Source organism: Empidonax traillii, unplaced genomic scaffold, assembly GCF_003031625.1.
Source record: "Empidonax traillii isolate 1590-97213 ecotype Southwest subspecies unplaced genomic scaffold, ASM303162v1 scaffold925:size245191, whole genome shotgun sequence".
Classification (NCBI taxonomy): Eukaryota; Metazoa; Chordata; class Aves; order Passeriformes; family Tyrannidae; genus Empidonax; species Empidonax traillii.
In genome coordinates, this window is record NW_020956118.1 from 138332 (window position 1) to 163223 (window position 24892).

Below are 24892 nucleotides of genomic sequence, written 5' to 3' on the forward strand. Positions count from 1 at the left end.
CCTGCTCATGGGAAATGTGAAGTGAGATTTTCCCCATCCAGGAGCCTCAGCCAGGGCTGGAATGAACCTGCTCCCTCCTGCTGTTTGTTCAGGAGAGCTGGGAGGCTTCGGAGAGGAGCTGATCATTCAAAGGGCCTTTGAAACCATGAATTGAGGGCTTGGAGAGAGGAAAGGCTGCTTTTTTTCCTTCTGCTCCCTGGACAGCTGCAGACAGCACCTGGATGCCTTCAGAGCCTTGATGGCACGGAGGGGAGCATGGAGAGGCAGCTGGGATCTCGTTCAGCCTCAAATCACAGAGCCACCATCCCAGCTCTGGAGCTGCCTGTGCCCTTGTCCCCTCCCTCGGTCCATCCTGGGATGGCTGAGTGCAGGGCTTGGACATCCATCACCCCCCTGGGGAGCAGGGCACCAGGCTGGGACTGGGAAGGTGTCAGCATCCTGCTGGGATTGGTCCTGGCACCACGTGGCACCCACGAGCGGGAGAACAGAGCGATGCCCACACAGCCCCGGGCACAGACCTGCATCACAACCCCAATAAACCCAGCAGGCAATAAACCCTGGGACACCTGGGGGGGACCTGGGGACTTGGCAGCTCCCTCCTGCCCTCCCGGGGGGATTTGCACTCGGATAATGTCATGGAAAGTCTCCTGGCTGCTCTGCAAAGCCCGGGGCTCGCAGACTGTGTCCCTGTGTGCTCGCAGGCAGGCTCTGCTGGCCAGGGAGGTGTCAGCAGGGCCAGGCGAGGGAGCAACGGGAGGAGGAAACGCTTCAGAGTTTCCAGCTCTGTTCCAAATTAGACATTTAACCTTTTCAAACACATTTTACAGCGGTTGTAATAAGCTCTGACCCCCTTTGTGCTGAGCCATCCTCTCCCAGCACGGCCCAGGGCACCAGCCACGCTGGGAGGGGAGAGGCACCAGGGCCTGGAAATGGGGATTTAAGAGATCCAGGGCTTTGGATTTGCAGGGAGGGGGATGAAAGCCCACATGCTGAGACCACTGGGTATCCAGAGCCACATCCTGGGGGTTGGGAGCTGTGGGATGGGCTGCAGGGACATTCCTGGGGCTGGGTACTGCGAGGGCTGAGCCCACCCCATAATAATCCCCAGACCCCCAGAGACCAGGGAGTGATTACTTGAGGCTCCAGAGTCCCAGGGGCAGCCTGTAATTACAGGGGAATGGGGCAAAGGCTTCCCCAGCCTCCTCTGGCTCCCAGCACGTCCCAGTGCCAGCAGCCAAGTCCCAGCTGGGGAGGGGAAGGGGCAGTGGGAGCTTTGCCCTCCCTCCCTCGGCCCAGGCTCAGCCCTCACAGCTCTCTGCATGCAATGGGGACCTGTGGAACACCTCCCGTGGCAATGTGGTGATCCCAGGAGCTCCGGGAGCAGCCAGGGCTGGCCCCTGGGACGGGGGGAAGGAGCATCAGCCCAAAGAACCCCGTCAGAGTTTCCAGCAGAGCTCCAGGGCTCGCTCGGCTGTTGCTCCGTCTCTGAGTGACCGACTCCCTCCAGATTCCCTCAAATCTCGGTTCAAGAATGTTGTTTGGGCTGAAGAATGTATTGCTGTAAAAGAAGAAAGGGAAAAGGGAGGCCGGGGTGAGCAGGGAGGTCGAGGGAGGGTTCGCTCTGCTCTTCCTCCCTGACCCTTCCCGTTTGGGGAGCGGAGCCGCTGCCACAGCCCTTTGCCAGATGTTGAGGCTGTTCCCCCCACCCAGCTCGGCTGAGGCTGAGCCCAAAGGCACACAGTGATCCCTGTACCCCCCACCACCTGCAGGACTCCATTTCCCTGCCCATCTTTCCGCTGCCTGCTTGTGTTGCAGCCGTGGGGGCTTCCAGGTGAGCTTTTTCCAGCAGAGCCCTTTGAGCAGGAGCAGCAGAGCCCTGGAAGGGCATCTGAGGTGATAAAAAGGTCCAGGGATGCTCCCCCAGGCACAGGGAATCCCAATCTGCCCCGTGGACACCTGTGTTCTCAGGGGTTGAACACAGGGCTGCTTGTGCTGGTCCTGCAGGTCCCCTCCCAGACCCCGTTCTTTAAAGGCAGATCCCTGCAGGGTGAAGGTCCCAACTGCTCTTTTAGGGGACTTCAGTGACAAGAGTCCAAATAGGAGCCAAGGGATCCATTGTCACCTCCAGCCTTGCTCAGACAGAGTGGATGGAGTAGTTTGGGGCATCACCTGCAGAACGTGCAGGATGGAGGGACTGGAAGCCACAATCCGGAGCCCTGTGGGACTGGTGACCCCCTCCCAGGACAGGGAAATCAGAGGAAAATAGCAGGAGTGGGAGGACAGAGCAGCCAACAGCTCCATCAAAGCTGAAACTTCTTGGAAGCGTGGAAGAGGCAGGAAGAACTTTTCCAGGAGTAAAAAGGGAAGCTGCCGGAGTGGCCGTGTTTGTGACGGTTGCTGTCGTCGGATGCTCCTGGTGGGTTTAATCCTCTCTTCATCCAGGCAGAACGAGCTCCAGCCTTAGCAGGAGCACCAGAGCAATGTTTTGGTTCTTTGTTATGCCGTGAAGCGTCCAGCCCCCGTGCCAAAAGCATCCTGATAAATCCATGTCCATCCGCAGGGAAGCCAGTGCTCCCGGCTCCCAGATTTGCAGATTAAAGGCAAACTCGGGCCAGATTCAGTGGTTTCAGATAAAAAGCTCCAAAGCATTTGATCAAAACAACTGGAGCAAACCCAACTAAAACAGTCCCCGTTCACATCAGTTCGGGCTGGAAAACCAAAGCAAAGCGATAGAGGCAGTGATGGGACCCAGACTGGGATCACTGGAATAACCACACCGGATGGGATTATGTGGTGATAAGGACCACTGGCTTCCAGCAAGCAGGACAGCATGTTCCCAGCTCCTGTCACCAGTTCAGGGCTTCCTTTGAACCCTCAGCAAAGGGGAATTGGTGTTTACGGGGAAAGATGTCGAAAAGGCTTCATGGAATCACTCGGAAAGCGAGAGGAGCTGGTTTGTGCTGGGCTGAAATGAGCAGGAGCATCGAGGTGCTATCAACACCCAGCATGTGCCAGGCGAGGGAGCCCTGCCAGCAGCCTGGGAGATGGTGGAAAAGTGGAGCATGAGATCCCAAGGCTGGATGGAGAAAAAAGCCAAGACATGTGTTGTCCATCCGACAGTAAATTTTCACTTCCCTGAGATAGTTCTAATCTGGTCAGTTTGAGATTGAGCAGAAAGTCCTGGGGACTGCAGGGGACACTCAGACTAAGCTTAAGCACATTGTGATTTCCTGTTTTCGACTGGGAAAGGGGGGATGTGGCCTTGGGGAATGGCCCCATTCAGGGCCAGCTCCTGCAGAGGGGGCTCCAGCCCCTGGCACCCAAGGCAGGTGCCTCCTCCAAAGGGATCCAGTGTCCTGGATCAGGAATACTTTAAAATTCCAGGAGCTGGGGAGGCCCTGCTTCTTTTCTAACTGAGCTGGGGACTGTCTGCTTCGCCAGAAGAACATCCAGGCCCTGAAAGCCTCGGGGCTGTTGGTCACTGGGACCCCTGGAGCTGCCAGAGATGTGATGGTGGTTGATACCATCTGAGTGCTGAGCAGCAAAAGGCACTGGCTGCCACTGCCCTCACACCATTTTCCCTGAAGTTGAGCTCCCTGGCAGTGGGAACAAACCCCTCCAAGCAGAGTCAGTCTCTACATGACCCCAAAGCCTTGAGCCCCTCCTTGCCATGGGGAGATCCATCCTGCAGCTGCCCCACGGCAAGATTTGGAGGGGATGAGGAGTTGCTTCCAAAAAAGCCCCATTTTCCCGGAGTTTTCCTCCCTGGCCTCTTGTCCCGCTCAAAGGCAGGGCTATCTCCAAATCCTCTCTCCCTGCAGATCCCGGCACAGCGAGCTGTGCTTTCCAGGCACACTCTTCCTTCCCAAAAAGACAGGATTTCTGGCAAGGTCCCCACTGTACAGCGTGTCCCTCCAATGCAGCCACCAAGCAGGCTGCACATCCCTCCTGCTCCTCCCAGCGGGGCTGGGCAGTGATAAGGGGCTCTGCAGGTCTCCCCAGGGGAACGGGATGTTTTGGCTGGGAAATCTCTATGGAAATGCAGGAGAAAGCAAGCCCGGAGGGAGCTGGCACCTGCTGAGCTCCACTAAGTGATTCCAGGCTCCTGGGAGGACCCGGGTGTGCTGCTGGAGCCGGGCAGGGGACGGCGCTGGGCGGTTTGGGCTCCTCCTTTCCTCTCCTTGTGGGAGGAAATGCTTGGAGAGCGCTGGAAGAGCTGACTCCAAAGTGCACGGGGAGCCAGGATGGGGACTGGGGGGGCTGGGACAGCACCCGCTGCTCCCCCACTTTGCAGGACCCCCCATTCCCCCAAGGCAAGGCTGGCACTGGGATGAGCCTTGTGGCACAGAGAGCCCCAAACCCTCTGCCCAGCCAGGGGTGACCCTCAGGACACTCTCTCCTTTCCCATCCCCCCAATCCCAGCTCAGCCCCGGGGGGATGGATGAGACCCCCCATCCCCGGGGGGATGGGCACAGCCTGCAGAAATGCCAGCTTGGCATCTCTGCCCTGCCAGGCTGGAGACGAATTCCCGCTGTCACAGTGGCTCTTTGGTAGGCAATTTATTTACCTTGGATGCTGCAGCCTTATCGTTCATGGAAATGTTTATCCCAAATATTTAATAGCGGGACTGCGTAAACTGAGGCTTCCTGGGGAGGCAGCCCAGGCTGCCATCAGAGCAGCACCAACGTCTCCTCTGCTGGTACTGTAAAAGTTAAGGATAATTCCTTGTCTCTCCCAAAGAATCCCATCCTCAGCACCTCAAAATCCGATATTTTTTAATCTGGCCAGAGGCCTCCTCATCGCTCCCTGATGAGAAACACAGGAGACCTGACAACAGCCCTTTTGAAAACAACATCCCAATTCCACTAAGTCGTTAAACAGAGAGAGCCTGAAAAGTGCCAACACTCCTATGAGAAAAGACGGGAGAGAGAGAGAGAGAGAGGGAGAGGGAGAGGGAGGAAAGAAAAAGCAGGTTATTTATAACGCCAGGCAGCATTAGGGTCTCTCCAGTCTCTCCTGCAAACTGGCTGCTGCTGGGAGGTCACTCCCCAAAAACCCTGGCGAGCCCGTGACCTGCAAGCACAGTATTTGCTCTGGGATCTGGGGCGGGCACCAGGCTGTGCAGCTCGGGAGCCACTCCATGCTGCTTGACACACCAGAGCAGCACAGCGAGGCTTTGGAGAGGAGGATCTCACCTTGGTAAGTGTGGCTCTGTATTTATTAGGGGTTTTTGTTGTTGTTGGGTTTTTTCTGGAGCCTGATTTCCATACCTGTGCCTGCCACGGGAAGCGCATGCCAGCGACACGGGTGGCACAGCTGGAAGAGCCAGAGCTCCCACACCTCTGGGAAAGCCCTTCCCTCTCCTGCCCACCTCTCCTGCTGCCCACCTCCCATCCCCCCCGCCTCCCCTCCTGCCCATCTCCCAACCCACCCATCTCTCCTCCTGCCCACTTCTCCCGCTGCCCATCTCCCCTCCTGCCCACCTCCCATCCCACCCAGCTCCCCTCCTGCCCCTCTGGCAGCCCCATGCCCACTGCTGGGAGCTGGACACCTTCACCCATGCACACCCAGGGCTGGCAGTGCCCCCATACCTATCCCATCCCCAGGGAAAGGAGGAGCTGATTTCATGCCTGGCACAGCAGCAACGGGCCGAGTCTGTGGATGGCCACAGTCCATAAAGCCCCCTGCTCCAAAACCTGCTCCTTCCTGGAATGAGGAGCTGACCCCCTTAGCTCAGCGGCCCCTGGCACAGAGCAGGGACACCAGGAGGTGACACAGATCTCGTGTCTGGAACACTCAGGTCAGATCCCACCCCAAAACCTGGGATGAAGCCCACTGGGGAGGGGAGAAGCCACCCACAAATGAAGAGAGGGTCAGTGGTGTCTGCTGGGGACAGGCTTGGGGTCACCAGCAGGTTGAAGGGGGGCACTAGGAAAGGTGGAGGGACCCTGTGGATGGGTCCTGCCCCAGAGGGGCCCCTGGGAAGGGGCTGCCAACTGGCTCTGCATGGCTGGAGAAGCCCGCGGCTCTGGTATGTCAGCAGGCACAGTGCCCTGGAGCAGCAGGAGGAGGAGGAGGAGGAGGAGGAGGAGGAGGAACTCCTCTGCCACTGCCAAGCTCCCCCGTGGCACACAGCATCCCCAGGGGTCACGTCTCCTCTGCTTCCACACAGAGGGGGAAGGAGGGAGAGGAGGAGAAAGCCAGGGAGCCGTGTCTGACCACCACCAGCTCAATCCCTCTTTTCTTCCCGTGCCAGGGCAGCCACTGCAAACTGTGCCCTCTTTGTCTGCCAGGCCAGACACCCCCTCCGTGCTGCGGGTTGGGGACACGGTGAGGGGTCACCAGGTGACCCTACAGCCACCCCTGGCACGGTGAGGGGGGACACTGGACCCTGCTCAGCCCTGGCCTGGAGCTGGCAGGGATGAGCTCCCAGCCACGTATGTAGGAGCCACAGGAGGGAGAGACTCCTCTCCCGCTCCCAGCAGCACTTTGCTGTTCCCTGCGCATTTCCTGGAGGGATTTCAAGCTGCCTCGCTCATTCATCCCGGGATGAACAGCCGTGCCTGGAGTCCCTCCTGCTGCAGCACCGCCGTGCCCTGGGCGTGGCACGGGGTGGCTGCAAAGCCCATGCCAAGCCAGGGGGGTCAGGGATGGCTTGGCCTCACTCCCAGCTCCCAGCCCTGCTCTCCCCTGGATCCCAGCCCTCGTGGCTGGATGTCACAAGCAGAGCCCATCCCCAGGTCTGGTGACGCTCCCTGTCCCCGGTCACACCGAGGGGCCGGCGGGTGCTGCCCCTTCTGCTCTGGGGGCTGAGCTGGGGAAATCTCAGCTCGGGAGTGGTTTCATTTCAAAAATAAGGCAGAACTTGTTTACCAGCATTTACATCAGTCCCGAGCATCCTGCGTTTTCGTGGGGGAAGGGAGAGCTGGATGAAACCCACAGCGAGTCGTGTCGCCTGCGAGTGTGGCATAAATATAGCTCCCTGAAAGATGCCTTGAGCTCCACCGAAAGATGCCTTGAGCTCCATCAAAACACGCCCTGAGCTCCCAAATCAACCTGAGCTGGCAGCTTTCCCTCTCATTCACTCAGCTGGAGAGCATCCAAGTTCCTTCTCCTCCCTCCCATGCAGAGCCAACCCCGGGGCACCTCAGAGCAAACCTCATGTGACCTTACACAAATCCAGGCCATGGGTCTCCACCCTCTACTCATTCCTAGCAGAAATACCCATAAACCAGGATTTTGCAGGTAAATCTCCCCTGGGGTGGAGGTTTCTCACAGGCTTGAGGTGAAAAGGGGGAAGGTCAGGTAACTGCACACAGGAGATGCCAGCAGCTGTGGTTTTTTTAGGGTAGGGTTCACTCAGGCCCCCTGGTTCTCCAGCCCCGCTGCCGAGCACCACCAAGCCCATCCAGCACCCACATCCCACCCCGCTGCATTCCTGGCCCCCGTGAAATCACACCTGACACCTCTGATGGTTTCCTCCCCACCTCCCCCCCGGCAGGTCCCTCCAGCGCCATGTGTTGGGTCACCGTCCTCATCGTGGCCGGGCTCTGCGGGGGCTGCCTGGGCCAGTACAATGAGGAGGAGGACCTGGCGTGGCTGCAGTACTACCTGAGGCAGTCTCGCGTGGCCTCCTACAACTACATGCCCTACTACGAGGAGGAGAGTCCCCCCTACGCGTACTCCTACCCCGCAGCGCCCGACACGGAGCCCGAGCCCGGCCCGGAGCCCCAGCAAGCCCCGTCCTGGCAGTGCCCCCAGGAGTGTGACTGTCCCCCCAACTTCTCCTCGGCCATGTACTGCAACACCCGCAACCTGAGGTACCTGCCCTTCGTGCCCTCCCGCATGAAGTACGTCTACTTCCAGAACAACCTCATCACCGCCATCCAGGAGGGCGCCTTCGACAACGCCACGGAGTTGGAGTGGCTGGCGCTGCACAACAACCAGATCAGCAGCGAGAGGATGGGCAAGAGGGTCTTCGGGAAGCTCAAGAACCTGGAGAGGCTGTACATGAACAACAACAACCTGACCAAGCTGCCCAGCCCCCTGCCCCGCTCCCTGAGGGAGCTCCACCTGTCTTACAACCAGATCTCCAGGGTGCCCTCCAACGCTCTGGAGGGCCTGGAGAACCTCACAGCCCTGTACCTCAGCCACAACTTCATTTTTGAGATGGGGGCTTCCCTCAAAGGGCTCAAGTCCTTGATCCTTGCTGATCTGAGCTACAACCACCTCAGAAAAGTCCCCGATGGGCTCCCAATGTCCTTGGAACAGCTTTACCTAGAGTACAACTACATCAACACCATCCCTGATGACTATTTCCAGGTGTCTCCCAGGCTGCTCTATGTCCGGATGTCCCACAACAGCCTGACAAACCAAGGCCTCTCCTCCAACACCTTCAACAGCAGCAGCATCCTCGAGCTGGACCTCTCCTACAACCGGCTCCAGAAGATCCCCCGGGTCAACACCAACCTCGAGAACCTCTACCTGCAGGGGAACCAAATCAATGGTGAGCAGGAACGTGCCAACCAAGGCGTGGTGGGGAGGGGATGGCGGTGCTGGGGGTGGATGGAGGTGCAGGAGGGGATGAGGAGGTGGGGATGCAGAACCTGTGGGAAGCCTCTTGGGGGTCATGGTTTGAAGCAGGAAGGTGGAATTTGCAGCCCAGGGCTGGGACAGATGGGAGCTCTCAGTGATCGGAGCCCTCCACGCAGCATCTTCTGCCAGGACTGAAATCCACTCCACTTAATACACAAATAAATAACAGGAACAGATTGTTCTGGGGCTGCTATTTATAAGAATAAGCTAGAAAAATAAACCCCCCAGCAATCTCCTGGAAAAATCCAGCCTTGCTCCCTCACCTGCCAGACCCCGAAGGGCAGGACCCTCCCGGAGCGGCGCTGGAGCCCCCCAGGGTTGGAGTCCCAGGGCTGGGCTGGGGACGGGGATGTGTCAGTGTTGCAGAGAAAACACACAACCCCGCACCGGGGAACTGACAGAAACACAGAAACAAGAACAGATTCCCAAATGTTTGCTTTCAAAATCCCTAGCTGTTGCCGTCTGCCCACAAATGCCACGGAGCCGCTCGGGCTTGGCAGCCGCTTCTCCTCCCGCTGCACCCTCTGCCACTGACCCTCCCCAGCACCCCCGGGGCCAGCTGGGCAGCACCAACCCCTCTGGGTGCACCTGGACTGTGCCTGTGCCCCTCCAGCCCCCCAGTCCGTGCGCTCAGGGGTCCCCCCCCTTTCCCCAGCAGCATCCCGGCCTGGAGCTTTGCTGCCCTCTAGTCCCAAATCCTGCACAAAAAAAAATGCACGCTGGGGTTTGTTCCATCTCCTCCTTCCAAACCCAGGCTGGGCTGGGCTGGAATTTCCCTGCCTGGTGCTGGCAGCGTTTGAAAGGAGAGGGGATGTCTGGATGGGGACAGGGACATCCTTCCTCCCAGACACGCTGCCTGGGGGTCCCATGGTGGCCAGGGGGGGTCAGGGGATGGAGACTGCAGCCTGTGAAGGCTCAAAAAGAGGCTGCAGAGGCAATTCCTGATGAAAGACAGTGTTTTCCATCCTACTCCACCCTCTGAGCTCCATCCCAGCTGGGCAACAGAACCAAGGACCTGCTTCCAAACCCTTGGATAAGCACAAACCTGCCTGCTCCTTCTGCCTGCAGCCAGGAGCATCAGGAACCCTTTCAGTTTAAGAGAGGAGCTTGTTGAGTCTGAATTCACAGTGATTTGGGGCTGCCTTGATTTTTTCCCTGCCCACCTTAAGATAAACCAGCTCTCAGAGGTCGATACCTCCGACACAGCAGCCCCTTTGCCATTTCTGACATCGCCCCCCCAAAAACCAGCCCCACCAGGGAGGCTGGAGGGGGCTGAGGCCTGTGCTCAGCTCCACCCTCTCTCCTCCCCAGAGTTCTCCATCAGCAGTTTCTGCTCCGTGGTGGACGTCATGAACTACTCCCGGCTCCAGGTCCTGCGGCTCGACGGGAACGAGATCAAGCGGAACGCGGTGCCCCCCGACGCCCCCCTGTGCCTGCGCCGGGCCACCGTCATCGAGATCTGACCCCTCCCACCCTCAGGACTTGGCTCCCCCGACCCTGGGGAGACCCTCAGTGCAGCTTCTCAGCCTGACTTGGCTTCGCAGTAGTGCAATCAGGGGGCTCCGTCAGCAGGAGCCTCTCGACCCCAAGTTCTTCCTCGTCCCAGAATTCTTCCTCTTCCTGACTGTCCAGCCACGCAGGGTGGGGCAGATGCCAGGAGCAATCCCCCTCTGACCCCACCACAGCCACCCCACACACACCTTCTCCCCTGGGTTGGGTGGGATGCAGTGGGGATGGGGATCATCCCACCTCTCAAACCTGGCCCTGAGCATCCGACCCCCATGGGGAGGGTTCGGGGGGTGGTCCTGCAGAACCAGCAGATCTGAACCCCCTGGCCATGGGAGAAGCATCCAGGAGGTTGAGAGCTGCAGGAGTAGAGGGTTAAAACATCAGTCTGAAGCATCCCTCGATCTGGGATGAGGAAGAACAAATCCACTCCTTCCCCTCCATTTCCAACCCCCCCTTCCATCAGCCTCCTGCTCCAGAATTAAAGGAGAGAAACCTTTCCTGCTGCTGGAGTCAGAGAGAAACCCCCTGAGGAACAGCCTGGTTACAGGTCTCAAATCTTCCTCCCAGCCCACCGGTTCAGGGTAGGATGGGGGTTGAGGGATGTGGAAATTCCTGGTGCTGTCACCCCCAGCTGCCTGGGCACCCCCCAGCTTGGCTCTGAGCTCCCTCCCTGCCCAGGCAGCCAAGGTATCCCAATTAAACCCCCCCATCCCGCCAAAAAAAAAAATTCCCGCGGTACCACGTGCACCCACAGCACGTTTGAATCCACCAAAACCACCCAAGTGGGACCCTTGGGCAGTTTAGTCCGAGGACCAAAGGGGCAGCTGAGCTTTGGGGATGACCTGCAGGGGTCACCTCGACCCTCCCCGTTGTACCTGCATGCAAAGAGCAAAAACCCCCCCGAGACCCCCTGAAACCACCCCCCAGCATGAACTGTAGGCACCGAACCGACCAATAAAGCCCTTCCTAAACTGCACCGAGCGCGTCTGAGGAGCCGCTGCTCGGGGCTGCTCCGAGCACCGCAGCCTCCCCTCTCGCGGGCCACATCTCCTCCCAGCCATAATCCAGGCTGGAATTGCCGACTAGTGGCTGTGGCAGACATGGCATGTGCCTTCCTCACACCGCGGAGCTGCCGCTCCACCGCAGCCCGGACGTTCGCAGAGGGGAAAATACACCTGGATAGGTGTCAGAGGAGACAGGGAGGGAGGGCGGCACATTTGGGTGTTGTTTTCCGGGGTGTTCTCCGGCCTTCAGCCCTGCCGATTTTTAGCAGCTGAGCTGGAGCCTGATTAAAAAGCCAAAACCCATTCCCTGCAGAGATCCAAATCCTCCTGGAGGCACCGGGACTGGGCACCCCCCCTTTGGGGTCCCACCACATGCCCAGCTGGCCAAGGACTCAGGAACGTCACTGGATGTTGGCACTGCCTGTCACAAGGGTGGAAGGGTGGCCCTGACTTTTCGTCCCCAAAGTTGCGTCCCCAAGATCAGCACCCAGGTTTGGGAGCTGCCCTGCACCCAGGGGTGCCCAGCACGCTCAGGATTTGCTGACACCCACCTCCTCCTGGTCCCAAGTTCAGGTCTGTGCCCCAGAGCACCCACACTCCCTCCCAAAACACAGCCTGCAGGAGCCAAAGGGGCTGGGGGCGAGTTGGGGGGGTTTGTGAGGTGGCCAAGCCCAGGAGGGACATGGGAAGGAGAGTCTGAGGGGAGGGAGGATCTGAGGGGAGCAAACAAAACCCAGGAGGAGCAGCTCCAACACTCCTCCAGCAGCTGCTTTATCCAGGCAGGGCCATGGGATTGCTGATTTACATCAGCCAGGGGGAGGTGAGGGGGCAGAGGGTCAGGGCAACCCCCTGCCCTGCTTCTCCCCCTCCCCAAAAGAAAGGGAGAGACCCCATTGGTCCTGGGCGAGCCCACAGGCGCCCAATCTCTGCCTTGTTGTGGTGGGAATGGCAGGGAAGGGGGCTTGGCCCCCCTCCTCATCCCCTTCCTCCTCCTCCTCCTGTTGCTGGGAGGAGCTGAGGGGTCCGGGGGGCCCCAGCAGCCCAAATCCCACCAGGAAGGAGGAGGAGGAGGGGGGAGTGCAGGGCTTTGTCCGGATCCACAGAGCAGGATGAAGGAGGGGGAAACCCCAAACCGACCCAAAAACCATCCTCCCCAGCCCCCCTGAAGCTGAGCCCTGAGCAGGGGGGCTTTGGGGGCTGCTGCAGGGGGTACCAGCAGCTGCAGCCCCTCGAGGTCACATCTGGACTGTGGGGTTCTCCCAAGGCCTCTCCTCATCACCAGGGGTTTGGATCTGGGCACCCATCAGGCTGTCCCTGCACCAAAAAGCAGCAGCTCCCACTGGGTGTCCCCCCTGGAGTCAGGCAGGATTTCTCCAGAGCTCCCCTGCAACCCCCAGACTCCACCTCCACTTCTTGCCACCTTTTTTCTCTATTCTATTCCTCCCCTTGCCTTTTTATTTCCCCCCCCTTCGCATCATCCCTCAGCTCCAACACTTCCCAGACTGTTTGTAAACATCCCTTTAGGATGTTTCCTCAGGAAGTGCAAATTTCTGTTTAAAAACAACCCCTCAAAATATTTTCCTTTGGGGAAGCACAGAAAAAAACACCAGAAAAGCAGCAGCAGTGAGGCAGCAGGTTCTGGGTTTGCCCCAGCGCTGCCAGAGGGGCCCAGGCTGGGGCAGAACATCCCCCCCAGCCCAGGGACACGAGCTCTGGACACGTCCCCGTGCCCCAAACCGAGCGTGGGAGTGTTTGCAGTCACGGCCCAGGGAAGTGTCACATCCTCCAGTGCTTCCCTTTGCTCGATTCTCCTCAGATTTAACCCAAACCCTCTCTCTGGGGGGGCAGTCTCGGGGACAAAGGGCCGGGTGGGCAGGTCCCGGTGCCACCACCCCGGGCCCTGTGCGGCCGCGCCGGGGCCAGCAATAAAAGTTGATTATTAATAAGCTGCTGGGCTCCGGCTGCAGCAGCTGCCACGTTGATGGGAAGAGATAAGAAAACTGTGGAGGCAGCGGGAAAAGACGCCGGGGAGGGGCCCAGCACGGGGACCCCCAACCCAAGTTTTACAGAGGAACGGGCTGAGCCTTGGGGGAATGGGGGGGGGTTCCTGCTCTCACAGCTCCATATCAGGAGCAAAAAGAGCTGGGATTTGGGGATTTTTCTCTCCATCCACTCTGGGAGGATGAGTAGCTTGGGGACTGGAGCATGTGGGGGGTCCGTCCCCCCAGAGGGGCCGAGCGTTTCGGGGGGGATCACTGGGGGAAGGTGTCCTTGTTCCCCACGCGCCCCCAGAAGCGTCTGGGCACAGGGGAGAGGTTTGGGCAGGAAATTCCCAATCTGTTCAGCTCCCATTCTTGCCTCCCCTTTTGTTCCCCGGCCATCTGTCCCCAGCCCCGCTCACCCCACGCTCCCGCCGCACGTGCCATAAATATCAAGCCGGGCTTTGTCTCCGCTGCAAAAGGCAGCGTGGCCCCCACAGCCCAGCCCTGCCACGGCCCCTAAAGCTGCTGGGGGCTGGCACAACCCTGGGGGCTCACAGAGTGGGGCTGGGTTTGGGGGGCACAGGCTCAGCATCGCTCCTCTCCCTCCTCCTGCCCCAGCAGGATTTCGGGTTGGCACTGGGAGGGTTGATCTGACACCACAACCATCCATGGGATCCATGAGCACAGCCTTGGAGATGGACCCCATCATCGAACTCATTCCAAGGGGAGAAAGGAAGAAAAAGGGATTCTCAGCCCTGCAGAGCTCAGACCCCCATCAGGTTCCAAGTCTCTGGGCTGCCCCCCAAAATCGCGCCCTGCTCTGTGCTGACCACCCAGGGGGGAACTTGCTGGGGCAGATCTCAGCCAGACCCTTTGTGGAATCCCCCTGTGGGGGCTGGGAGGGGGGACAAGCTTTGAGGCAGCCCCACAGCCCCCACAGCCACGTCCCATCCCAATCCAGCCTTTTAATGACAACAAAGCAGCGCCTGAGCGGGCCGGGGCAGCTGCTCCGCTCGGCCCTTCCCCTTCCCGGTTTTATCCGGTGCTATAATAGGCACAGACTCCCTGGTAAAAGGGCATTGTCAGAGGGAAGAGGGGCCTCGCCCTTCGTCTGGCAGCTGGGAACGCCGGGACGGGGGCTCAGGGAGGTTGTTTACTCCAACTGGTTCCCACTAACATCTCCTGGCGGTTCCCCAAAGGAGCGGGTGTTGCATTCACTGGGTGTTGTGTCCCCCCAGCAGTGACACCGAGAGCTGCCCCATCCCTGTGGAGCAGGGCACTGCTGTGCCAGGCACAGGGACACCCACAGGGATCCCCACAGGGATGAGTGGCCCTGGCAGAGGGGATGCAGCAGGTACCAGCCTAGATGTTTGGATGCCCCAAAATATCCCTACATGAGCTGGCAGGTCCTGGGGCACAGATCCCAGTGTCACCCCTAAATCCTTCTCCATCTGCCTTGTCAGGGCCAGCCCACACTGGCAGGGATTCTCCATAGCTTTGGTATCCAGGGGAAGGGGAGAGATGCACAAGGGACACAGCACTTCTCACACCGCCTGTGGAGTTTGGATGCAGCCTGTGGGACACTCCTGGTGTGACTCCTGGAGACGTGGCAGAGGGGGGAGCCTCTCGAGCCTCCCCAGCGCTTCCAGGAGCTGGGAACATGTTCCCCCAGCCAGGCAGGGCCCGTCCCAGCCACCAGCTCCAGGCTGGGCCCAGAGATGTGGCCCAGCAGGAAGCAGATGCCGAGCAAAGCAGGGACTCAAAGCCCTGAACAAACCCAGGCAGCTGCTGAGACTCACACAGGGCTGGGACCTGCCCCGGGCTCTGCGTTCCCATCCCAGACACGGCTCCAGGGGAAGGAGAACTGCCCCGAGGAAGTGAATGCAGCCTCTGGCAGCTCCCACCATCCCGCTGCCTGTGCCCTGCCCTCTCCTCATCCCACTGCCAGGGCGTGGGGTCTGCCAGGGGTGGGGGCACAGCTTCAGCTGGGGACAGGGCATGGTGCCCAGCACTCCTCAGGGATGCCAGGGCACAGCTGTCACTCCAAGGCCACCCAGCCTGGGGTCCCCAAGGGCTGCCCCCACCAGCACCAGCAGCGGTGGGTTCTGCCCGCTGTGGCACTGGACGTGTCAGGACACTTCTCTCCCAGGGTGTGGCACAGGGGTGGGGTTGAGGGGGCTCAACACCACATTGCCCGACCCCGACAGACCCCTCAAACCGCAATAATTACTATTACAATGCAGAATAGGAGTCGTACACAGCCCCCCCGGCGAGCAGAGTGAGCTCTGCCCTGACCCGTGCGGCGCTGAGGCCTCTTTTCTCCCGGCTCTCAGCCCTTCTCTGGGAAACAAAAGGTGCAAAGTTTAGTGGTGCATGAAAGGAGAAACAAAACCGCGGCCCCGGTTCGGCCCCAGCCCCGCCGGGCCCCCCCCCCCCCGCCCCAGCAGACAGATGGCAACAGTTGGCCCCGCACACCAGTTGCTCGCTGCCGCCAACAAGCCCCTTTTATCCCCACCAGGTCATAAATGGGAGCGTTGGAAGCGGCCCCAGTGCCGGGAGCAGCCGCTGTGGAGGGGCCGGGATGGGGATGGGGATGGGGATGGGGATGGGGATGGGGATGGGGATGGGGATGGGGATGGGGATGGGGCCGGCTCTCCCCATGGGATGCTCAGTAGAAACAAAAAAGCAGCTGAAGTGGCTCCTCTCCCCCTGCCCATCTGGCCCAGCCCCAGCAGACCCTCACCCAGGCACTCACAGCAGGGGAGGGCAGGGACAAGTTGGCCCCTGGGACCCCCAAACCCCTCGGTGACACCCCAGGAGTGGGGAGATGTGGGGACCCACTGCAGGGCCAGGGTGGGCTGTCCCTCCCCAGACCCCACTTCTGTCCTGTTCCAGCTGCCCACCTCGAGGGAGGATCACATCTCCCAGGGTGTCCCCCATCCCCAGCCTCTCCCAGGGTCAGGGGGCAGCAGCAGCAGAACCCCCCACTCCCTTTTGGGGACCCCCTTCCCCTCTCCCTGTCTGGAATTCTGCACAGTGCCCACTCCACGTCCACTCCTGCCCAAAAGCTGGCAGGGGAGGCAGGGAGCGGGCAGGGAACAGAGCCAAGGCTGGGCCTGGAGCTGCCGACAGGTTCTGTGGTTGTTTGGGGGGAGGTTTTTTTGTTTCAAGCCAGCATTGAGCACAGCCACCGCCCGCCCCATCTGCCGCTGGAGCCCCTCCAAGCGCAGCCAGGGCGGGGGAGGTGGCTGTGACACACACCCACATCTGCCCGTGACCTCTGGGGAGGAAGGAGGGGGGGGGGTTCTGTCTGGTGGCTCAGTTTTTAGCAAGGATTGGGAAGGCAGAGCGGTTGGTGCCTTTTCCTTGGTGCTGGTTTGGGGGTCCCGGGGGGGTGTGAGGCTGTTGGGGTGCTCGGGGGTGGGCACGTGGAGATGAGATGGGTTGTGGCCTTGGAGAGCTCAAGGTCTGGCCTTGGCCACTGTGCAGGGGCAAAGGGAGGCCAGAGAGCTGGGCCAGGGAAGAGGAGGGAGAGGAAGGTCTGTCAGAGGAAGGGCAGACAGAGAGGGCAGTCCCCAGCCAGGAACCGCTCCGACATCCCAGCCAAGGGACAGAATCCAACAGGAGCCCATGTGCCAACACCGATCCTGACCCGGTGCCTGGCCGTGCCCGGGGGGCTTGGGAAGAGCTTGGCTCAACCCTGTGGGGTGCAGGGCTGGCGTGGGGGCTCCACTGTGGCAGCAAACACGGGGCATGCTGGAGTTTGCCGGTGCCAGAGGCTGCTGGCACAGGCAGCGGCGATGCCAGAGCGTGCTGGAAGTGCCCCAGCCCAAAATGCTGCGGGCTTGGCACAGCACCAACCCCTCCAAACCCCACAAATCACCGCCCCGTTGCCAGGCCACGTGCTTGCAGAGCTCCTGCAGCTCCGGTGGATCCTGGGTAGCTCATCCAGGTGAGGGAGCACCCCCGGGCCTGCAGCTCCCCCCGTTCCCAGGGTGGGTCTGGGCGCTGCCGGCTCTGTCTGCCCAGATACAGCGAGTGTGGCTGCACCCAGGGAGTGCCGGATTGGCCCCGGCCGAGCTCAAAGAGCCAGTCCTTGCCGTGCCCTGCCGGCAGATAACGAGGGCAGGAAGCACCTGGCAGAGCCCGAGCCCCTGGGTGCGGGGGGAGGCTCAGGGTTTCGCTTCTGCCCCTCCTCCAGCTGCACCAGGGGAAACGCAGAGCTGTGGTGCTGCCTCGTCCCCTCTCACCTCCCTCCCTTCTGAGCAGCCTGTCCCGTTTGGAAGGGACCTGGCTCCCTTCCCTGCTCCAGGGTGGGCAGGGGTGGTGACAAGAGGACTGGTGGGGGATGATGTTTGGGCCCAGTGGGAAGAGCAGAAATAACCCCAACGAGCGCTTTCACATCCTAAATGCTGACGTTGCTCTTGTGGTAACTCAGAACTGAGAAACGCCCGATTTCTGCTCAAGGGACCCCAGGGAAGGAACACACAAACACCCACAAACCAACCCACAAACTCATGGCCGTGTGTGCCGGGCAAAGGCTGAGCACAGCCTTTCCCAGGGCACAGCAAAGCCAAACACTCGTTTGTGCAACACATGGGTTCTGATTACAGTGTCTGACCCAGGCTCCTGGGATCGGACACTTCCCTGCCTGGATACAAAAATCCCAGCAGAAACCCAGCAACAGACACTGAGCCAAGATTCCAACAGGTAGAGGAGGTGGATTTAGCTACTTTCAGTCTTTTCCAGAGCTGCTCCCAGCAGTTTGGGGGCATCCACGTCCCCAGCACACACTCCAGCTGTGACTCCACGTTCCCTGTGTCAATCCTCAGGGATCTCAGATGTGCCCAAGGATCTCGGAAGGCCTAGAAAGAGCTTTGAGGGGCAAATACAGATGTACAACACTAACCCAGCCTGTACCTGAGCTGTCCAGATCCTACCAGAACAAAATGACAAGCAAGATAAAAATAGCAGCTACGTCAGGGACCCACAGGCTGGAGGGGGGTCTGGCTGTGCCAAGCACTGACTCCTCGCTCCAATCCATGGCGTAAGAGCTGTATTTTTATCTTGGCTGGGAGCAGCCCAAATTTCAGATGAGCTTGGCTCTGCCTACTGGCCCAAATGCCAGGCACAGGTCACAGCACGCCGGGCTGGCCATGGCACGGACTGCACCAGCCTGGGAATGGGCCTGGAGCCCGGGATCATGTCCTGGCAGCCCAGGCTGGTTTGGACAAGCCAGAGGGAGGAAGGAGGCCACCATCACCTGACTTCCCCAAGCTTTTGAACACGGGTGACTCCCCAGCTAATCAGCAGCTGAACTGCCCATCCCTCCCCACCAGCCCTGTTTCACAGCCTGGCCCTTCCCCACCAGCCCTGTTTCACAGCCTGGCCCTCCCCACCAGCCCTGTTTCACAAGCAGCAGCAGTTCGGGTGTGTTTATGCAAACTAATGAAGGGATGAGCTCAAACAGGAGCGGCTCTGACCCAGCACCCAAATCCGCCCACAAATTGTGTTCCTCTGGGAGGTGGCACGTTGTGACACGGGCAGGAGGGGAGGAGGCTGCTTTGCCCTCTCCAGGGAGAGTGGTGGGACCAGGGCCATGCCCCCCTTGGCATCCCCACTCCAGGAGGGCACAGGGAGCAGCCTGGGGTGGGTCAGAGGGACACTGGCAGGCTGTAACTCAAGCCCTCCTGAGCTCCTTAAAAATGGAGCTTTGGATCAAAAGCAGCAGAAGCTGATTTAGCCAGGTCTGCTCACAGAGAGGGTCCCTGTCCCGGGGATCAGGGTCACAGCTCCCTACTGAGGTCACCACCCTCCCCACGCAGCCAAAACAGGATCTGCCATGACTCAGCCCTGGGTTCCTTTATCGTGACAGGCCCAGAGCATCCCCCACGTGGCTCAGTGCAATCCAGCGATCCCTCGCCCTTCCTCCTCCTCTTCCTCCTCCGCTGGCTCAGTCACCCCGGAGGGATGGTGGGGGCAGGGAGGCTTCACCAGGAACCGTCCCATGGCTCCCTCAGACCATTAATCCCTTCTTTCCCAGACTCCATTTGAGCTGTTCCTAGGATGGGATAAGAGGCCTGGCAGGCGGGTCCATCACACCTTCCCGTCGGCATTTCCACAATCCAGCGTAGAATTAATCCCCTTCTGCCCAAGCCAGAGCCCAGCATGGGGAAGGAGAAGGGCAGGACACCCACAGCCCGGCATTAGTCATCAGCCCAATTCCCAGCCTTAATTCCTGGAGTTTAGAGGGTCAGCTTTGGAGTCAGCACGTTGACTAAGCAGCTTTTTGCTAAACCTCCCCCGTGACGCAGCCGGATATTCGCAGTCACCCAGACTCCAGCCGAGCCCGTGGCATTCCCAGTGTGGGATCTGGGCTGCAATCCCAACACCTCACCCCCTCCACCAGCACAGGGCAGCTCCCAGGAAGAACACAGGGCTTGGTTATGATGCTACATTTTTATTAAAGTAACAAAAGCATCCATCTGTCAAAGGATCTGTACACTCTGGATATAAAATACTACTGTACATTAGTAACCACCCACTCCCTCCTCCAAGTCCTTACAGACTTTCGACCATTTTCAACCAAATACAAAAAAAAAAAAAAGCAGGTCCCGTTCAACAGTCCAGCTTGGTTAAAAAAAAAAAAAAAAAAAAGACAGAAAACCCCTCCAATACACTGTCTCAAACTCCACATCACTCGGCTCTGCAGGTGAACATCAGGCTTGTAGGCAGAAGGCAACAGAGCACACAAATTCACAGCTTTTACATGTAACCAGCTACAAGAGAAAGGGATTATACCCAAGTTTGGTTGGTTTTGAAGCTACAAACAGACACCTTTAACATGAGGCTCCTCCACACCAGGGACAAGAAGAATGAGGCTATTTTGGTTCTGGAGGTGGGGGCACTTTAGGAGCAGTTATAGTGTAATCCTTTGGTGGGGGGCTGTTGTTCCTGGAAAACTCTTCTGGGAAGAGGGGAGGGGATAGAGTTAAAAAGGGGGTGTAAATCTTAAGACTGCTTTGATCCTGACAAATTGCAACCCAAGGAAGTACCAGCCTTCAGGAGCCTCCACATCCAGCCAAGGAGCCCAGCAAAGCTCCTGCTGGGTGCAGGTCTCATCATGGGCTTTCCACGTAAGCGGGTCAAGTGAGGACTCCAAAAAGCACTGAGATCCCTTTTCCCTGAAAAGGGAATCTGCTTTTTGGAAGTTTCCAAGCACTCCCCTCTCGGTGAGGTCACCTATTGCACAAGTTCAGCATGGGAGAAGCCCCAGTGCTTTGTCTCAACTTCTGCTTTGCTGACGTGAGAGGTTTCAGTGGCACAGAGGGAAGTGATGCAACTCCAGGGCCACACTCTGCTCTTACTGCTCAGGGACAGCCAACCACTTGACATTTAAAAAGCATTCAAGAATCGAGGTTGATTTTCCAGTTCTGGAATTGATGATTTGAAGCTCACAAAAATCTGAACTTTTCCATGTTAGTAGTCAGAGTTGGGGAGCTGTGCTGAATTATTTAATATATTAAAGACCAAGTTAAGAACTGTGGCAGATGGGAGCTTCCTTCCTCTCCCAGAGAGCCCAAGATTTGGAAATATATTGCACAAATGTCTGAGAACTTGAGTCATCATAGGCTGGGCAGGAACAACTCTGGTTTTGCCAGTTAGCTGCCAGGTCAGGAAAGAGGAAGGTTATAAGTGTGCTGAGAGACAAATCTGGGAAGTTTTGCTACAACCAACCATGTCAATGCCCTCTGCTCCAATCCCTTCTCCTGGGATCAATGGAGGAGCACCAGTGGGTCGGTAAAAAGGCCAAGGACATAGAAATATCCCAGTAAAGGCTCCTTCCCAAGGGGCAGGTGAAGTTTAGAGCAGCCCTTTAGCTCCCACCCTTTTTGTAGTTTAAAGGCCAAATCCTGAACAACCCCTGGGCAGAGTCTCCCTGAACACAAGTTCCACTGGGACTGCAGAAGAAGCTTTGCTGGAACAGGCAGAGCACAGGACCAGGCATTAATTGTGCAAAAGTTATGTTCCAAGAGATCAGAACCAAATGATGCCCTTTTACCATGGGGTCAGGGGAGACAGGTCCCAGGGACAGGGGAGGAGGTGCTGTGACTTTAAATGCAAAGTTAGGACACCAAAGCATCTGAGCATCCCACACAGAGGGGAAAGAGCCCCCCAGCACTTCTGATTTTAATAAACGGGGCAGCAAAGGGGTTCTCACACACCAACCTCTACAGCACAGGGAGAGTTGCTTCAGCTCTTCTGGAGAAGTGACACTCAAGTCAGGAGCGCTGGATGGGGCAACTTGTGGAGGCAGGAGGCCAAGCCCCCACCCAGGAGCACTCAGAGGCCACACAAGAGCAGGTCTGGGCTGATGTCTGAGCCACACAGAGCAGAAAGGCTTTGTAATTCCCAGCTGTTCCGTGCTGGTCCCGGGGTCTGGAGCAGCTGGCTCCGCGTGCAGCGTGGGTGACAGCCAGGGACTGGGAGCACCAGGGAAAACAGTCCTCCAGTGCCACCACAGCAGCTGCACGACTCATCCTGGGCACCCCCAGTGCACCTCTGCCTTGCTCCACTATCCAGGGTGGCCCTTCCAGTCCAGCAGTGGACAGGAAAGGCGGAGGGGTTGGACGCAGGGCAAGCTCCCCTCGCTGTGCTGGGAGTGGGGCAGAGCAGAGCTGCAACACTCACAGAGTTGGTCCAGGAGATGTGTGAGAGCAAAGGAGAGGGATCCCAGGGTCCCTAACCCTAACCCCAGAACTACATCCAGGCCCCAGAGAGATCAAACCAGCTGGGGAGTGGGGCAGTGAAGGAGAGGCAGCACCTCCTTCCCCCCTTCTCAGCAGTACTGCAATACCTGATGATACAGCAGCAGCGCTGGGAACCAGGATGGGGAGAAGGTGACACATCTCCCACCACCAGCCACACCTCCCAGCCTGGCTCTTCCCCCTCATCCTCCATTCCAAGCTGCCCAAGTGAGCAAGCCAGCCCAAAATCGCCATCCAACACTAATTAGGTAGATATCGGCTTCATAAGAAAAACTCACAAGCTTGCAACAGCTTTAAAAAAGGCACCTGGAGCCCCGCCTCTGTTCAGAGCGGCGCCCGATATTTTAATTTTGGATTTTCTTGGATTTTTTTAAAAAATATAAATAGCTCTTCATCTTAAAAATAGATCCTCGGGTGAGGTATTACAGTAGCCTGTGTCTTGGCAGTGTAAGGACAAGAGGAGTGTTTAGCTGGAGACAGTCATGATGTAGTTTTTGGAAGGACTGGTGCGGCCCAGCATCATCTGGTTCTTGCAGGTGAGCATCCCGTAGGAGCTGGGGGGCTTGGTGGCCTCGTACAAGACACAGATGGACCCGTCCTCGCCGATGCGATAGGAGACCTCGTAGGGGTCCACCCAGAGCGTGAGCTCGCTGGGCAGGAGCTGGTAGAGCTGCGGGAGGCTCAGTCCGATCTGGCTCGCTGCCTTGCTGATAATGGGGTCCATTTTGTGGTTGATCCGGATGCAGCGGTACCCGGAGCCTTTGAAGGGTTTCTCGGGGAACCAGTGGTGTTTGTAGTGCTCTGCAAGGGAAGCGACAGGGGCGGTGAGCAGGCGTGGAGGAGCTCTGTGTCCCGCTGCCATCCCGAGGGCTCCCACAGCTCCTGGAGGGAGCTCAGGGCTCCTCGGGAGTGCTCCTTAGGATGGAGGCTCCGGAGCCGAGTGTTCGACCCTTTGGTCACTGCTTGTTCCGAGGTGCAGCTCCTCGGGTCCTACAAACCCCCGGAGGGCTGTGCAGGGACCCCAACGCTGCCGGGGTGGCCGGGGTAGATACCTTATCACCCACCCCAAAGCACCGCGGCCCGGGAGCAACATCCAGGTCATTCTCTAAGTTCAGGAGCACTTTACTACCTCTTATCTGAGCACAGCAACAAACAAACCATCCCTCCTTCGCGGTGATAACACCCGGCTGTGCCGGGCTGGGAGGGGAACCCCTGAACCACCCAGGTCGTGCCGAGTCCAGACATGCCCGTGGGGAGGGGAGTGCCAGACTGTTGACACAGGGAGGGGGCACAGACTGGCTTAGGATCGTCGGTATCAACCGTCACCAAGGAGGGCTCACAAAGCCCTCTGAGACCGGGCAGGGGATCTGCTCACTCCCAGGCTGAGGGAGTTTCACCCGTCACCCCACAGGGACACAGGTGGGTGCCTTGGGGTCACACAGATGGGTGTCAGTCCCCAGGGGGACACGGGTGGGCACTCAGGCAAAGGCACGAAGAGGTATCCGGCGTCAAGGATGGCACAGCCGGGTGTCAGGGAAAGGCGCTGACGTGTGCCCGACCCCAGGGGACACAGGTGGGAACGCAGGGAGGGACACCGGTCCTGGGAGCAACACAAGAGGGGGCATCCGGAGAACACCCGATCCTATCCCGGGTCCTGGGAGCCACACGGGGGGGCACCCGGAGACGGACACCCGGTTCTGGGAGCAACCCAGGGAGTACCGGGGAAGGACACCAGTGGGCGCCTGGCCCCGAGGGGGACAGGAGGAGCCCGTACACGAGCGGGCTTCTCTCGCCGCACTCACCTGCGAGCGCCTCCCGCAGCGCCCCGCTGAAGACCTGGAGCTGCTGCTCGCTGACGCAGCCCCGCGTGCGCAGCAGGCTGGACACGAAGCCGACGGCGGCGGCGATCTCGGGCACCATGTCGGCGCGGGGCCCGCGGCGGGGGCCGTGGCGGTGGCTCATCCCGGCGCTGGGGTCGAGGGTTCCCGGGGTGGGGGGGTGTCCCGTGGGGATCGGGGGGTCCCGCTCCGAGCGCTCCGCTCCGCCCGTTCTGCGCCGCCGCCGCCGCGCGCGCCTTATGCCCGGCCGGGGAGGGGGCGGGGCCGAGGGCGGCGGCGCGACCCCATTGGCTGCGGCCCCAATGCAAATGAGGGGTATGCAAATCGCGGTATGCTAATAGCGCGTGAGCTCAGCGCTCGGGGAGCGGTGACGTCACAGCGCGAGGCGGGGGTTGGGGGGGGCGGTTACGGGGCAGGTTCGGGGTGACCCGGGGGGGGGGGGGGGGGGGGGGGGGGGGGGGGGGGGGGGGGGGGGGGGGGGGGGGGGGGGGGGGGGGGGGGGGGGGGGGGGGGGGGGGGGGGGGGGGGGGGGGGGGGGGGGGGGGGGGGGGGGGGGGGGGGGGGGGGGGGGGGGGGGGGGGGGGGGGGGGGGGGGGGGGGGGACAAGGGACAAGGACGGGACAGGGACGGGACAGGGACGGGACAGGGACGGGACAGGGACAGACACCCCTCCCCACCCGAGGCACGGCCCCCGTGCGCTCCGGGGATCGCGGGATTGCGGCTCCTGGGCAGTCACCCGCGGCAGAGCCGTCCCGAGCGGTGGAATCATCGAGTCATCGGGCGGGTTGGAAGGGACATTAAAGATCGTTTCGTCCCAACCCCCTGCCGTGGGCAGGGACACCTTCCACTAGACCAGGTTGCTCCAAGCCCCGTCCAGCCTGGCCTCGGACGCTTCCAGGGAGGGGGCAGCCAGAGCTTCTTTGGGAAATCCATTCCAGTGCCTCACCACCCTCACAGTAAAGAAGTTTTTCTTAATATCCAATCTAAGCCTGTTTTCTGTCAGTTTGAAACCATTCCCCCTTGTCCAGTCACTCCAGGTCCTTGTCTCAAACCCCTCTCCAGCTCGCTTGGAGCCCCTTTGGAAGGGGCTCTGAGGTCCCCCCTCCAAAACCCTCCTCCAGATGCCAGAGCAGCCCAGGTGCCCTTTGCCACCCAAGAGAAGCCCCCCTACAGGGGGTCTTCTCTTCCCAGCAGTG

At 59.7% G+C, this 24892-nt stretch overlaps 2 protein-coding genes across 3 annotated transcripts; one reads left to right on the forward strand and one right to left on the reverse strand.

Annotated features, from left to right (window-relative positions):
• The first annotated feature begins 4956 nt into the window (after positions 1-4956).
• FMOD (fibromodulin) lies at positions 4957-24573 on the forward strand. 2 transcript variants are annotated; one of them, XM_027903005.1, is made up of 4 exons: positions 4957-5199; positions 7502-8506; positions 9907-10107; positions 24564-24573. In XM_027903005.1, the coding sequence occupies exons 2-3, from the start codon at positions 7516-7518 to the stop codon at positions 10056-10058; spliced, it is 1143 nt and encodes a 380-aa protein (XP_027758806.1). In that variant the 5' UTR covers positions 4957-5199; positions 7502-7515; the 3' UTR covers positions 10059-10107; positions 24564-24573. The 2 variants fall into 2 exon arrangements, with proteins under 2 accessions (XP_027758806.1, XP_027758805.1); XM_027903004.1 differs by lacking the exon at positions 24564-24573 and having other exon boundaries at positions 9907-11058.
• BTG2 (BTG anti-proliferation factor 2) lies at positions 19531-23900 on the reverse strand. The gene is made up of 2 exons (XM_027903006.1): positions 23661-23900; positions 19531-22659 (listed from the first exon to the last, which is right to left on the reverse strand). Exons 1-2 carry the CDS (start codon positions 23818-23820, stop codon positions 22325-22327), a joined length of 495 nt encoding a protein of 164 aa, XP_027758807.1. The 5' UTR covers positions 23821-23900; the 3' UTR covers positions 19531-22324.
• Positions 24574-24892: the final 319 nt, after the last annotated feature.